The following is a 14,677-nucleotide window of genomic DNA, read 5'->3' on the forward strand; positions in this document are numbered from 1 at the left end:
GTTTTTGGCTGATTATAAAAAAAACGTGTACACAATTCATTAAGAAATGTACATCAAAAGTGTCTTCTTCAACATAATAAAAGTAACAGTCCATAATTATTGGTAGTAACAGTTACATGACTACCTGACGTTGAATCTCTCCATTGACTAGAACTGGTTGAAAGCAAACGAGCTTCGAAGTCACTCACTTATCGACCACTTTATTCCGCGCATTCAGTAATCACACGTGCATCCTTGTTAATGATCCGGTTTCTTTGTACGAGATCTGATGCAAGGAGAAGTCTGCAACCTTAATTTTGTTGTCCTTGACTAAGTTTGTCACTTCCTTATGTTCATCTGCTACGACATCCTGTCTTAATTAGGTTCTTACTATTTCTTTATCACGTCTCTACAAAATTTCTTCAGTATTTTAATTCTCACTTAACACCCACATTCAGAGAGAGAGAGAGAGAAGAAGAAGAAAATAAGCAAGAGCTGCATTAAAAGTGTCAAAGTGACATCAGTACTAGATTATTGACCTTTTTAACTGAGTGTCGCTTTTAAGTAATTCAGGATCTTTATATTAAGCGTTACTAATAATGCTGCTGTAATCCTTGATCAGGTACTTTTTTTTTTCATGCGAAAGAAAAACTTTTTTCCCCCCGACAGTTTTGTGTTGTCTTTTGGCAGTTAAGCACACGCGCATGAACAGTATTGTACTAAGTAAAGTGAATATAAACAATGTTCTCTTAAATTTTTCGCGTAATTAGTACCCTTTCTTCGTAAGAGAATGGTTCGAAAAAAGTCACGAAAAACTGGGGCTTAGGAAAGAATGAAAAACCGTGATGAATATACAGGTGTACTTAGACACTATAATTACAGCACTAATTACACCAATGTCTGATTCACCAGTATGGAGGGATCACAGGATGCTGGCACTAGGAATGGTAATTTATCATGAATTATATACTAAACAACCCTCACGACTGGATAGCTCAGATTTAAACTGAGAAAAATGAAATATGCAAATTAAACTTTGGGTCTTGGTTAATTTAATTTCTTCTTTGATGGCCTAGTGAGCATTCGGGAAAATGAACTTTGTTCAAAAAGAATGTAATAAAAAATGCTCTTCAGTCCTGTTCTAGTGGAGAAATCTTTGTGCTTATTGTGTCTAACAGTGAAGAAATTGACTTATATTCCAGTCACGCACTTATGTAGATAATTGCACTGATATCCACTGTGACTGTTGCATGTGAAGTCTTTGTAGATATGTCCTTCCTGAATAAAATACACTCTGTAACTACTCCAAATATTTATTAGTGTTGTAAACATTATAAATATTATAAAATTTCATCAAAGACTGCCTTTGAAAATTACAAAGCAAATGACCAGCTAGTACAGCGATTCTGTACCTGTATTTTCCATTCGCATAGATGCTACCTATGTTGCTGATATTTCACGTTTTTATGTGTTCTGTTGTCCCTTAACCAGATGAACTGACTGAAAGCAACCTCTCCGAGTGCTTAATGTCATTGAATGCTGTCATTAGTACAAAGGCAATCATCACACGCACACACACACTGTGCGCGCGCGATTTGCTATATCAGACTTTTTTTTTAAATCTAGGCTCTCTTTTTGACTTTGACTCAGAATTCATAGCAGTATAGTAGCTTCCAGTCGGCAGTGGGTTGAAGTCGATTTCCCAGGTTGGAACAGTTAACTTTCCATCGCAGCCCTCGTGGGTACCATAGTTGGTACATAATCACCGCCCCCCCCACACACTGGGTGGAAAAAACCTGACTTCGAAAGCTGGCAATGACGCTAGGAATTTATGGGCCTTTTTCTCAACGTGGCTGGTCTCAAGCGTGGATAGCATGGTTTTTTTCTCCTGGAAACGCGAATTTTTCCTCTAGAAAGCAGAAAATTGATCACAAAACACGCAGTTTACAAACAATATATACTGCGCAATATGGGTTCAAAGTCCCTGATGTGCCTAAAACCCTTTAAACTTCCCGTCGGCGACGACAGGAACTTCTAAAGGACTTTGAAAAGTCGTAAGTCGACTACTTGCATAAACTAATAGATTACTGACACATCAAAGCTTTTTGACTCATAGCCATGATTTACCAACTCTTATGTGTATAGGAAACAGTGGACCCTTTCAGGCGGTCTGGAGTGAGTGGCGCGACTGTCGGCCATTGTTTCCTTTTACATCTCAGTGAAGTGGAGTGGGGCGGGTAGAAGCTAACTACCTGAAAGAGCGTTTAATGGTACATTACTCCAGTCTGCGTGGGTAGCGCAGTGGTATCGCCACCGTCCCCCCTACACCAGGTGGAAAAGGCCCGGATTCGAATCCTGTCGATTACGCGAGTAACTTTAATGTGCTGTTTTCACTCCGTGGCTGAGTTAGTCGGTCTCAGGCGTAGAGAGCAAGGTTTCCCCCCCTCCCAGAATCTGGGGGTTTTCGTCCAGCAAAACAGACAAATCGACCATAGAACACACGCAAGCAACAGACATAAGACACATATAGCACGGCAGATGAATTTAATTATTCGGGTGGCCTAAAAATAATAGTTTGGTACATTACTCCATTCGAATGATACATTACTCCATTACGAATTCTTTACAAAGCGATATTTTTGCCTATTTGTACATACGGCGCAGGCGCAAGGTTTCGGTTCTCCAATAAGAGTCTCATCCAGTTGAAACTTTTCTCTATCCAAAGAAGCATGTTACTTGCCATGTGTCGAGCTTGTCGAACCGTTTTCACCCCTGCTTTCCAGGTGGTTTATGGACGTATGCCTCTTGGCCTCTATCTTGCTTACAGGAGACTTTCTACATCCGTAATGGAACTTCAATTAGTTATTCTGCCATTACCATTGATCTACGAAATAATATTAAGACTGAGAAAAAAACGCTTGGGACCTACTACAACGATACTGCCATTGGTGCCAATGGCAGTATCGTTGGCTTGTAACATCTAAGGGGTGCCTCCGTAGCCAGGTGGGCAGGAGCAGCAGTGCGTAGCACACGCTTCTTGATTAGACCGGGGTTCGAGCCCGTACCCACCAAATACGGAGGATGCCGAAAGGTCAGGGAATGACCACCGCATATCCCCGGAGCAATATGGTCTTAGTTGCTAATGCTCCTAAAAACCAAATAACAAACATAACAAGGGCGTTGTTACCACCAAATTCATTCCTCACGTCTCTTTTGTTTCACAGCGCTCCGTGCAGGCCAAGCTTGATTCCTTCCACCTTTCTGATACTTCATTCTGTCTCTGTGGATATATGAAGACTGGGAACATGTCCTGTATCACTTTCCCTGCTACCTTCATCATCTGGCTGCCTCTTGCAATCTCTTCTCTCTTGGCTCAGAAGCTGAACTTGTACAATCCAAAAATATCTTCACTCAGTTACCATCCTTTGCCGCCAAGGCCTTTTCTAGACCACGTATACTACTGATGTCTTCTGCTGCCTCTGTGCCTGAAACTGGCTCACCTGTACCGCCCCTGACGTCCGCCACTGCATGTTAGAATCGCCACTGTTCGCATTGAATAGCCAGTATAATATATTCTCATTCATCCTTTTAATTCTTTGTCTTCATGCTGATGCTGACATGTATTTGTTTTTTTTTTTTTGGCACTGGGGTTCATATTGTGTCCCTTCTGCATTGTGTCATGCTGGCTCTCAGGGAGGGATTTATATTTCTTCCTTACCTTTCCCTCTCCCCCCCCCCCCCTTAAGTTTCTTTCTTCTGCTGTCCTCTCAAACGTTTTATATTATTTTTATTATTTATTTTTCTATTTTGGCCCTTTTGAGGAGAGGCTTTCAGATTACCAGCTTGCTTTGGACGGATTTTTTTTAAAAAAATCTTTATTTTATTTATTTACATATCAATTTTTTTTTTTTATTTAAATTTTTTTTTTGCTGGCTTGTAGCTTTATGATAAAGAGCGGAACCTTTCTGGTTCGTACATCTGGGCTCACTTAGTGTACTGAATTTTTTTTTTTTTTGCTAGATTCGCTGATCTTTCACTACATAAATGGCTGTGAGAAGTTTTTTTTTTTTTTTTTTTTTAAATTAATGACCCAAAACTCGTCAAAATTTGGGTATTCTGTATGGGCTATTTCGAGGTCCACCATGATTCACGCCTAGTTGTGGCCCACCTCCTCGTGGCGTAGACGGGCACTGGGCAAGCTTTTCAGGTAATTGCCTTCCTGGTGGCAAAGTGGCCAGAAACAACTAAATAACACAACGACGCGCGCGCGCGCGCACACACACACACACACAGCCCTAGTGAGTAGCACAGTTATTAGAATCGCTGTCCTTCCCACATACCGGGTGGAAAAGACTTTGGTTCGGATCCTGCCGATGACGAGAGGAATTTTTATGGGCCTTTTTCACAACGTGGCTGAGTCAGACGAGGGTGCATAGCTTTTTCACCTGGAACTCTAGTTTTTCATCCAGCAAATAGAAATTCGACCACAGAACACAAGTCATTTACTGAGAGCAATATGCCTTAGTCGCTAATACTTCTAAAATCCAACAACACACAGGCGCGCGCACACACACACACACACACACACACTCCACAAACATAACATTACACACACTTCTGGCCTTTTACATAGTACTGTATTCATCACAGTGTACCAAGGCGGAGTTCAACTGACTTTTGGGCGCCGCCATACATAAGACAGTATACAATGTCTACATAGTATATTACTCCCTCTGATGCGTGCATTTCAACAAACAATGAGGAAAAGGCTTCGATTATGATATTTACCAGTAGCATGAACCGTGTTTTTTAGCCCAGTAAATTCAAAATGTAAGGATTGAGAGGGAGACTTGCTAATGTTACTTACATTGGAGGGAACTATTTTTCGAAAAATATGACCTTGGTGATGATGACTATCATCTCTTTCAGCTTAAGCCTATTTCTTGAGAAAAAATGAAAGTGCAGTTATTTTCTGTAAATGTAAATAGCCTTAGAGAGCAATTTTTATGAAGCAAATTTAAATGTGACGGTGAGATCAAAATCTGGCCATTGCGGGATTCCTGAATGTTTGAAAATAAAAACTGAATAAATTACAAATGTACCTGCTTTTTTTTTGTTGTTGATATGGAGGTTTGATGGCGCATAGGCTACTTTGGCCATAATGCGCCTTAAATGTACCTGCATTTTCACAGTTAAGGCACAATTAATTGAAATAAGACACACTTTTAGTAAAATAAAGATTCCTTTTCGTTCTATGCTGAAAAATTAAATGTAGTTTCAACACAATTGAAATGAATTAGATTTGTAATTCGGGACTGTGGAAGAAAGTATAGAATTAAATTGGTTTATGACTGTAATTCATTCAGAACTTGTGAACTGATTGAGAGTGGTCTTACTTCTGCAATTAATTAATTTCAAATGGATGTGTTACCAGACTCGTCTTTAGGCCCTCTGTTATTTAACATCTCTGTTAATTATGTAACTAGATCTTAATTAGCCGAGTGGTCAACGGTTAATGCAGTAGCACACGCGTTTGGGAAACCCTTTCGAACCCACGTGACTGAAAAATACAATTAATGGCTGTGTTCTTGTATAATATCTTGTACAGAGTTGTAAACTCTGCTGACTTATGTGGTCATGCCAGAGTACAAACAGAATATTTTCTCCCTTTTCCAAATTATATTAAAAATGTTTACACCGATTAATGTTTGAATACATCGTGCAATAAAAGAATCGCAGTTTTAACCTTCTTAATGTTTTCAATTTCTAAAGATGGTTCGATTCAATTTCCAAAACCTTTAAGGTGAAACAAATGAATTATCTCATCTCAAATAGACATGTTTTTGAGCCACTATCAAATCTGTACAACATTCATCAGACTGCTCATCGATCCTTTGATATTCGGATCCAAGGGTTAATGAATCAGTCCTGACGGTAGATAATGTCGCCTAATGACCTAGGCAATTCCGTTCATCCTCGCAAGCTCCGAACTTAAGCACAGTTTGGCCATAGTAGCCCTTGCGCCAAAAAATCGACTCCAACAACTCCCAATTTGTGACTTCTTCCTTTAGATTTGGGGGAAAGCTCCCAGACCACGGTCTGTCTTCCTGCAACTCTTCGCGGCACATCGCGATATTCTGATTTCCTCCAATGTAAAGATGGTTCGAGGTCAGAATCGTATGTGGGACAGCTTTTGTCCTTTCATATAAAGTGATATCCATGAGAAAGTAGCGCATACAGCAGAGTTGCTGCCGATAGAACTAGCCCTTGATCACATCAAATATAGCCGTTATGAAATACTGATTCATCAAGTGTGTGTGTGTGTGTTGCAGAATTTATTAACGGTGAGGTTGAAATTTTTAAGGACTTTTTTCACACCATGACTCAAGTTAGTCGGTGTACAGCGAGGGATGCACAGTTCTTTTCCTCTCCCGGAACCACGGATTTTTCATCAAGCAAAAGAGACAAACCGACCATAAAATGCTCGCAGTTTAGCGACACAATACACCGATCACTCATCACAGCTTTAGTTTCTTTTGACAAAAACAAAATAACAGCAAAATAAAAAAAAAAGACAACATTTGACAGTTATGCGGAAAATGGTGGAGAACGATGGATCAGATATGTTTGTGTCAAATTAAATGCTTTGATCTCAGCCACAGGAAGTAAGAGGTTGCCTCCATCAGTTTCTCCTGGTACTGTTTAGTTCGCACAATACACAAATACATATTACACGATTATTCCTCTCTCTCAAACTTGTCACTTCTGAACACTGACTATCACTTCGACTAGTTGCTTGTACCACAAGTATTTCCATGGATATCGTTCATACCAATTATCATTACTGTTTTTCTAAATCGGTTAGAATAAGTGCAGTATTCGGCATTCACGATTCAGCTTCAAATTGAACAAACTATCTTTTATCCTTTCTTCATTCGCTCTGCTTCCATCGTGTCTACCTTGTGTCCCAAACATGTTGCTGGAAGTGCCTTTGTTTCATTAAGAAAATACATAAATAAACTGGTTTGAAATTTGGTGGTGTTTGAAGTTATTGCGACGCCAAACTCAAAACGTTTCTTTACTGATACGGTTGGTTTTTGCAGTATTATACCAGTCCATTTTAAGAAGTTAGCATATAACTTCTTGCTTGATGTTTAACTATAATCAGAAAACGGGAAAAGGAAACAGTATTTTTTTTATTCTAATAGCGTCTGCGTAGATTCAACTCATATGTGAAATAGCTAAACAGGAAATTTAAACAGAAATTGTTTATCAAGTGAACAGCGTGTAACTTTGCTGAATAGTTCAGGGCAACAGTAATTTATACTTGAAAATTATATCATGATTACCCATCAATTTCCAGGTGGCTTTGGGCCCTGTGAGAAGTGCATGTAACACTGGTCGCTATTTCCTGCTTTGCTCACAAAATGATACTTGCTGTGTTTAGGGTAATAACTTCTCTTCATTTAATTCTTGCAGAATAACATATTACACGTTAATAGTGATTATGGGCTGTGCAATTAATACGTACTAAATAGTCCAAATACTGCATACAAGCGGCCTGTGTGTAGTGATTCTTATAATCAGTTCGGATTTTTGATCTTTATTACTAAGAAGTTCATCTGGACTCAGATCTGAACAACACTTGAAATAAGTTTTTGTGATCTTTCAAGAGAAAGCAATATTACGGTGTACTACACAGATTATGAAGTTTCTTGATTGAATTGCGCTCAGAAATAATTTGTATTGTACTAAAAAAATTAAAATATAAAATTTCTTTACTCAAAACAAAATTGCTTTGTACTACCACCCTATATTGTCCGTTAGAACAAAAATACTTCATCTGTAGTTGTCTTCTGTGCTATTATTTAGTAGCAATATATTGCGCTAAACTACACTTGCGTTCAAAAAAGTTAGCTGGTTTTCTTTATTTTAAACGTAATTTTAAAATTTATCTCAATACGGTGGGGACAACTGTCTCAGTTTTACATAAGTTTGAGTTCGCCTAGTGTATTTTAATATGATTAATCAGACTATGATTTTCGAATACGTTTGAAACACGCAAATCACACAGGCTATAAAAGTACGCACTGCAGCAGCGCTAATCAATCCTTTAACGCAGTACAGAGCTCATCTGATTAGGTTTCTCTCTTTCTGTAGCACGTAATGTGGAGAATTGTAAAATATCTGGATAATGAAAAGACAGCCAAGCTGAGGGTGACCAGAGTTCTAAACGTGTCAAGAATGATACCTTAAGGTTATGGGGAAACAACATCAGGTGAGGAGCCTCGAAGCAAATTTAAAGTCGACCAGAAGTGTCAACACTCCACGATAACTGCTATATGGCTCTAACAGCGAAAAGCTAGGAAATGGCAGTTATACAGCTTTCTCTTTATAGCTCTCAGTGGCTATATGAATGACAGTACCAAGGCAAACACTATGCAAAGAGCTGCAAGAAAGCGAACTCTATGCGATATGGTTCATGGTGTATGTTCCTCTCAACAAAGAAAGGAGGGTTCCTTGCACAGAAACCTCCTTTCTTTTGTTGAGACAATGGAGCCACGTTCTGTTTATGGATTTGACACGAGTTAGTCTTGAAACAAATTCTCGACGGTGAGAGAACGTGGAAATTTCTCTTCCTCTAACATTAGGGTTGTTGTTTCAGCGACTTTGACCATATTCCGCCGTATATATTATGTCTGTAAATTGCGTGTGTTCTCTGGTCGATTTCTCTGTTTGCTAGACGAAAAGCCCTAGTTTATGGAGAAAGAAGCCATGTAACCCTCGCTCGAGACCGACTAACTCATCCACGTTATGAGAAAAACCCATAAACAATCCTCGCGCCATTGACTGACGGTATTCGAACCCGGGATTTTTCCATCCGGTGTGAGGAGGGCGGTACTTATATGAACCGTACTATCGGTGAGGGATAATATCCAGGAAAAGGACACTGTGCTAGTTATGGTTTGTGGAAGCATCACGAAGAATGTCGCACCGAGATCCCCATCTTTGAGGGAGGCAACCTGAGTGTTTGGAAATACAGTATGCAAATAAGCCCTGAATTACATTCTCATGGACGGTAATGCTCTTCCACACAGAAATTAGCTGGTTGATGAATTCCTTCAAAGTGAGACTATCCTTTGGATGGAGTGATGAACCAGATATCTAGACCAGAATCCGTTTAACCATGTCAGGAATGCTTTAGAGAGACGACCTTCACCCACAAGCGATGCTCTAAATTCTGCTGTTGTATTTAGAGCAATGCGAATTATTATTACATACATTGTCATCATGAGAGCTCATTGTGAAAGTTGTTTAGCTGCTTCTGCTGAACACACTCATTATTAAACGTCTAGGTTATGCATGACTGGCCATTCATTTCTGGTGATCATGATCTCATGATTAGGATTCATGAAAAGTAGAGGCATAATTCCTTTCAAACTCAGTACTAATTGAGTGTTTTAATAATAATATTATTCCAAAATGATTTGATAGAATTTCATTAAGTGCGTATTTCTCGGATATCACATATTTTATTATTGTAGATTAACTTTTGAACACTGCTGTACATTTCTCTATATTTTTTGAAAAATTTGCTACTTGAACAGTTCTCTGTGACAGTATAGCAGGTTTTCTTCTTTTCACTCGTTTAAAGAGATCCCAGTTCAATCTCCTCCGAGCCTGGAAGAATTCTGCTCCAGTTAGGGCTGTAATTAGCTGATATGAAGCGGAGAGAGTAGAGTTCTTTCCATTCTGAGTTTCTTAGCTCGCAGATCGGCCCGCGAACAAATATTCGTTTAGTCAGATATCATTAAAGATAAGCTCTGTTATTATTACTTGATGCGTCACGTGAACGTCAATAAACTGATCACCTGGGTTTATTTCGTAAGTTTGGATTTCTTTCCTATTTAATCCGAAAAATTAAACAGCTCGATCATATATTAACTTAAATAGCTTCACAATTTTAGCAGCAATATTTTTCAGTTATATTAGAGCAGCACACTTCTCCAAAGTATTGTGTGATGTATTTGAACGTTTCATTGTGTATGTAGTTGGAATTCCCTTGTGGGATGGAGACACGTTGAAAACTTAATTGAAGCTGAAATTTATTCATCCTTCACTTGATAACCTTTGCTGACTTTTCAGGGATGAAAAAGTCAATTACGTGGGACTTTGTGATAATTGGACTTTGGGGGAGATGGCATTCTGCCCCGTCTCTTTGTATCTACCCGCCTTTTCTATTCTTCTTACTCCTCCTGTTCATGTAACTGCGAACTCCTTGACACCACAACCAGCACCCGATACATTACAGGAGTGGTAAGAAGATACGTGTATGACCAGTTCCAACGTGCTTCGGTTCCACCCTACAACAAAAAACAACCCCCTCACCAACATAATTGATACAGGTAATGTGACAGCATACAATCGATTACTTTCTCCTGAAGGCTAACTCACCCTGCATGTCGAGGTAAACGTTCTGACACTGGTGGTGTAAGTCTTAAGGGATAACAGGGATGTGAAAGTGACCCCAACACTAGCCCTGGTGCGAGGTCAGCATCCCTTGCACTGCATCGTGTAGGTTCACCTTCCAGACAGCTCATAGCCCTGTTAGGGATTCTCGACGTGGGAGGGATTTGGTATAGCTGCATTCGGGCGAGCTTGAACTTCTCTTTCTGTGTTTTCCTCCCCGCCTATTTTGTTCTCTTTTTCTTCCTCCTAGGACGGATTACTCTTACAGTTCTTTTGAATGTGCAATTGTAGTATTCATACATCAAAAGAAAATGTTTTTAAAAGTTTTATTATCCTTCAGACACTGAGTGGTTACTTTATTAGGCATACCTACTCTTTTCATGAAATGGAGCACTTCTTCGATAACAGCATCGCGTATTCGTACCATGCAATATATAACAGGTGGGCAGATACGTAATGCTGCTGTATCTAAGCAATTCGGTGCAAGAATGGGCAAGGCGAAAGATTTAAATGACTTTGGACGTGGCACGGTAGTCGGCGCCAGACCTGTCGGTATGAGTATCTACAAAACTGTAAGCCTGCTAGAGTTTTCACTTATAACCATGTCTGGGTGTATCCAGATTGCGCCAATAATGACATAACATCTAGCCAAAGAAGATCCTGTTGTCAAAAACAGCTTGTTGATACGACAGGCCAACGGAGGCCGACAAGACATGTGCAAGGGAATAGAAAGGATATAGTTAGTCGGAACAAAATTCTGTTCACTAAAAACACATTTCAGAACGCACAACTCGTCGTACCTTGTCCCCGGTTGGGTATCGCAAGCGACGACCAAACTGGGTTCCACGTATATCAGCAAAAAACAAGAAGATACGGTTACAGTGGGCTCGGGAACACCACACATTGGGGACTGGAAAAACGTTGCTTGGCCTTACGATTCCCGATTATTGATGTTTCACACTGATCAAAGGCAGAATATGCCGAAAATAGCATGAATCTATAGATCCATCCTCCTTGTATCAACACTTCCGGCTGGTGGTGGTGGTAATGGTGTAGGGAGTGTTTACCTGAAGCATTGTGCTCCTTGATTCCAATGGAGTAACAACTGGATGCTACAGATTATTTGTAAATTGTTTCGAAGAGGCATATCCCTTCACGACTGCAGTATATTCATTTTCGAATGAGCTTTTCTTGACAGGGTAATGAGCCATGTCAGAACGCCATAATTGTACAGAACACGAGAGTGAATTCAGTCTACTGTAGTGACCTCGACTATCGCCAGATGTCAGTTCAGTCGAGCACTTGTGGGATGACATGGAACGAACTCTTTCGCAACCATCCAATTTGCAAAACTTTTCGGATCAGCTGGGTCAACATGAATCATCATTCCTGTGGTATGCTTTAACACCTTGTCGATTCCATACCACGAGGAATTCAAGCTGTTTTGAGGAATAATACTCGCTATTAGATAGGTGCATCTAATAAAGTGAAGGCGTCCGTAGCCGAGTGGTCAGAAGCGGGAGTGCAGTAGCACACGCTCTTTGAGTAGACCGGGGTTCAAGCCCCTGACTTCTAAATACGGTCGATCTGCCAACCCGCATTGGACTAGCGCAGCAGATTATGGTTCATTTCACTCAACATGAATTGTTGAGGAGGCTTCCATCCTGCAGTGGATTGATACTGGCTGCTGCTTACTTTACCTTACCTTACCATACCATTGTCACACAGACCACTGTGCCAAGCGGTTGCTTCAGCTGTACTCTAAAGCCGTCTTCCTTCCGATCATGTCGTATACTGCAGGTGCTTGGTTCCACCGAGCTAGATTGCTAAAAATGATAGGCAAATTAGGTTCTATACAACGGACAATGCTCCTGGCTACCCATAGGCTATGCAGGACAGTATCCATTGCTGCCATCCAAGTCTTAGCTGGGACCCTTCCACTGGACCTGTGTGTGATCTTCCGTGGCCTGACCTTTAGAATTAACAAGAAAATTCCGACCAAGATCTTCGACATTGAGCTAAACCTGGACACTGACCCTAAGGCAGAGACAACACGCTGTTATAATGATATGATAAACATCTGGCAGACAAGATGGGACACTTCCACCAAAGGAGCAGCTAGAAAGAGATTCCTTCCGGATGTGACTTTCCCCTCCTCTAAGTCAGCGCAGAAGTGGCTCTCTCTCTCTAACTATTGAGACATCCTTCCTAGTCACTGAAAATGGCTCATTGAACGAGAAGCTCTTCCAGCTCGGCCTAATACCCATAGACGTTTGCTACTGCGGGGCCAAGGAGAATTGGTTCCACCTTCTCTTCGAGTGCGCTGTCTACGAGGACCTGAGGCAAGACCTAGCAAATACCATCCCTGTCACTGAAAACCAACTGGACATTCTGCTACAGACACCAGAGAACCTGGCTGCCTTCCAGAACTTCTCGACGCAAGTATTCACGCGCAGGAAAAACCTCCTACAGAATAACACAGGCTATGAATGGCGATTCCCAGACAGCAGCTTAAAATTTAAAAATTTTTTTATTTAATTATTTATTTTTCTTCTATTCATTGTTTTTTTTTTTTTCTCTTATTTTCTCTTCGCGCTCTGCACTAGCGTACTATTTTCTCCACCGCTCTCCACTAGTATCGCTTCTCTCTCTCTCTCTCTCTCTCTCTCTCTCTCTCTCTCTCTCTTTTTTTTTTTTTTTTTATTACACCACGGGATTTTCTCTCTCTCTTTTCTCATCTGGAATGGGCCCCCAGAGGAACCTGGCCCAACTTTTGGCAACATCGGGTGAGTCAAAGTCTCTTTTGAGACGGTACGTGTTTTACTGGGACTGGCCCACCTTCCCGTGGTGTGAACGAGTACCCAGAATCATCTGTCCAGGTGATTGATGCTTCTGGGTAGCCAAGCGGCCAGAACCGAACACACATAATCACACAAACCTACGTAACTCACATATCTGGCCCATCTGTAGTGATACTGTTCTTCACAAAGATACGAGGCGGAGTTGAACAGACGTTCTAGGAGCCGCCCGTTACAAAAACACGTCCACATGTTTACCTTACCTTACCTTACCTTACCTTACCTAACCTAATAAAGTGTCCTCTGAGCATAGTATAACAAGAACGATGCTCTCCTATTCTAAAAGGCAGACGTTTTAATTTCACGAAATGGAGTACTCTACTTTTTTTTTTTTTACTGTTGATTCTGCCTTCTGTTTTTTTTTTTTTTTGTTTTTTTTTTGTTTTTTTTTTTGTTTATTGAATTAAAATTTAATATCTCCCACCATATTTTTGCGACTGATACGCAGGAGATTTTACTTTGCTTGAGCATACTAAATTTGGGGGGGGGGGGGGGGGAAGAAGTATTAGTAGTAGTAGCTGTATACTTGAACACACTCCAGCAGATTGTATTCAAGTACATATCCTCCGTCACTAGCAAACTTCTTCCGGTGGCGTTATATGTAATATATAACTTCATCGGAGTTATATCATTCCAGTGCAGTTATTTAGTCCCTGGAGGAAGTGGGCTGGGGAATACGTTACGAATTTTAGATATAGTGATATTATAATTCTCCATATCAAATGTATTAAGAGTCAGATTGGTTTAATATGTAGTATATGCTATTTTTTTTAATTATCTGAGGGTTTGTGTTCACTTTGTCTTTTTCAGGGAACAGATCCTATGGGGACGAGAGACCTAAGCCTAACTTGGGAGACACCAGCATCGTTGTCACCACGGCTCCTAACGTCACGCCTTCATCACCGGCTAGTCCCCTTCCTTCTATACCTAAGGGGACAAGCAATGTGTGCTCCAGCACCGTCTCGGCTAACGTCGATAGTCGACTGATTACTGCTGCAGAGCAGTCGGATGGAGGACCGCGGACAACCGTCATGGACGTGGTGAGCTCTTTCTCTTTCTACTATTTGGCTATTAAATTTATCGTAAATACTCTCATTCATAGTTTTGGCAGTATTTATATTGCCAACTATAAACTGCGATGATTATGAAGTAAGCCTGTGAAGAATGACTGAATAATATCTTATTTCGGAAGCTGAAAATTGCATAGTGCTCTTTAGGATTCCCACATTAGAAGCTGATAATCCTGATTTTGGACGAATCTCTTGCTTTTATCGGCAAGAGGATGAGATGATCTCTATCAAATAAAAGGAAATGAAAAAAAGTAATAGTCATATGTAGAGGTTATAATAAACAGTTTCGTGAGCATTCAT

The 14,677-nt window shown here is 40.4% G+C and overlaps 1 protein-coding gene across 1 annotated transcript in view; it reads left to right on the plus strand.

The window, feature by feature from the left end:
• The window catches only part of LOC150083344 (uncharacterized), a 366,159-nt gene that overhangs the window by 23,437 nt on the left and 328,045 nt on the right, over positions 1–14,677 (plus strand). Inside the window, exon 2 of the mRNA XM_090378480.1 lies at positions 14,118–14,347. Coding sequence (XP_090234606.1) covers positions 14,118–14,347 — 230 coding nt within the window. The remainder of the gene's footprint in view (positions 1–14,117; positions 14,348–14,677) is intronic.

The sequence above is a fragment of the Mastigoproctus giganteus genome, chromosome 7 (assembly GCF_048544385.1).
Source record: "Mastigoproctus giganteus isolate SK-2022 chromosome 7, ASM4854438v1, whole genome shotgun sequence".
NCBI lineage: Eukaryota > Metazoa > Arthropoda > Arachnida > Uropygi > Thelyphonidae > Mastigoproctus > Mastigoproctus giganteus.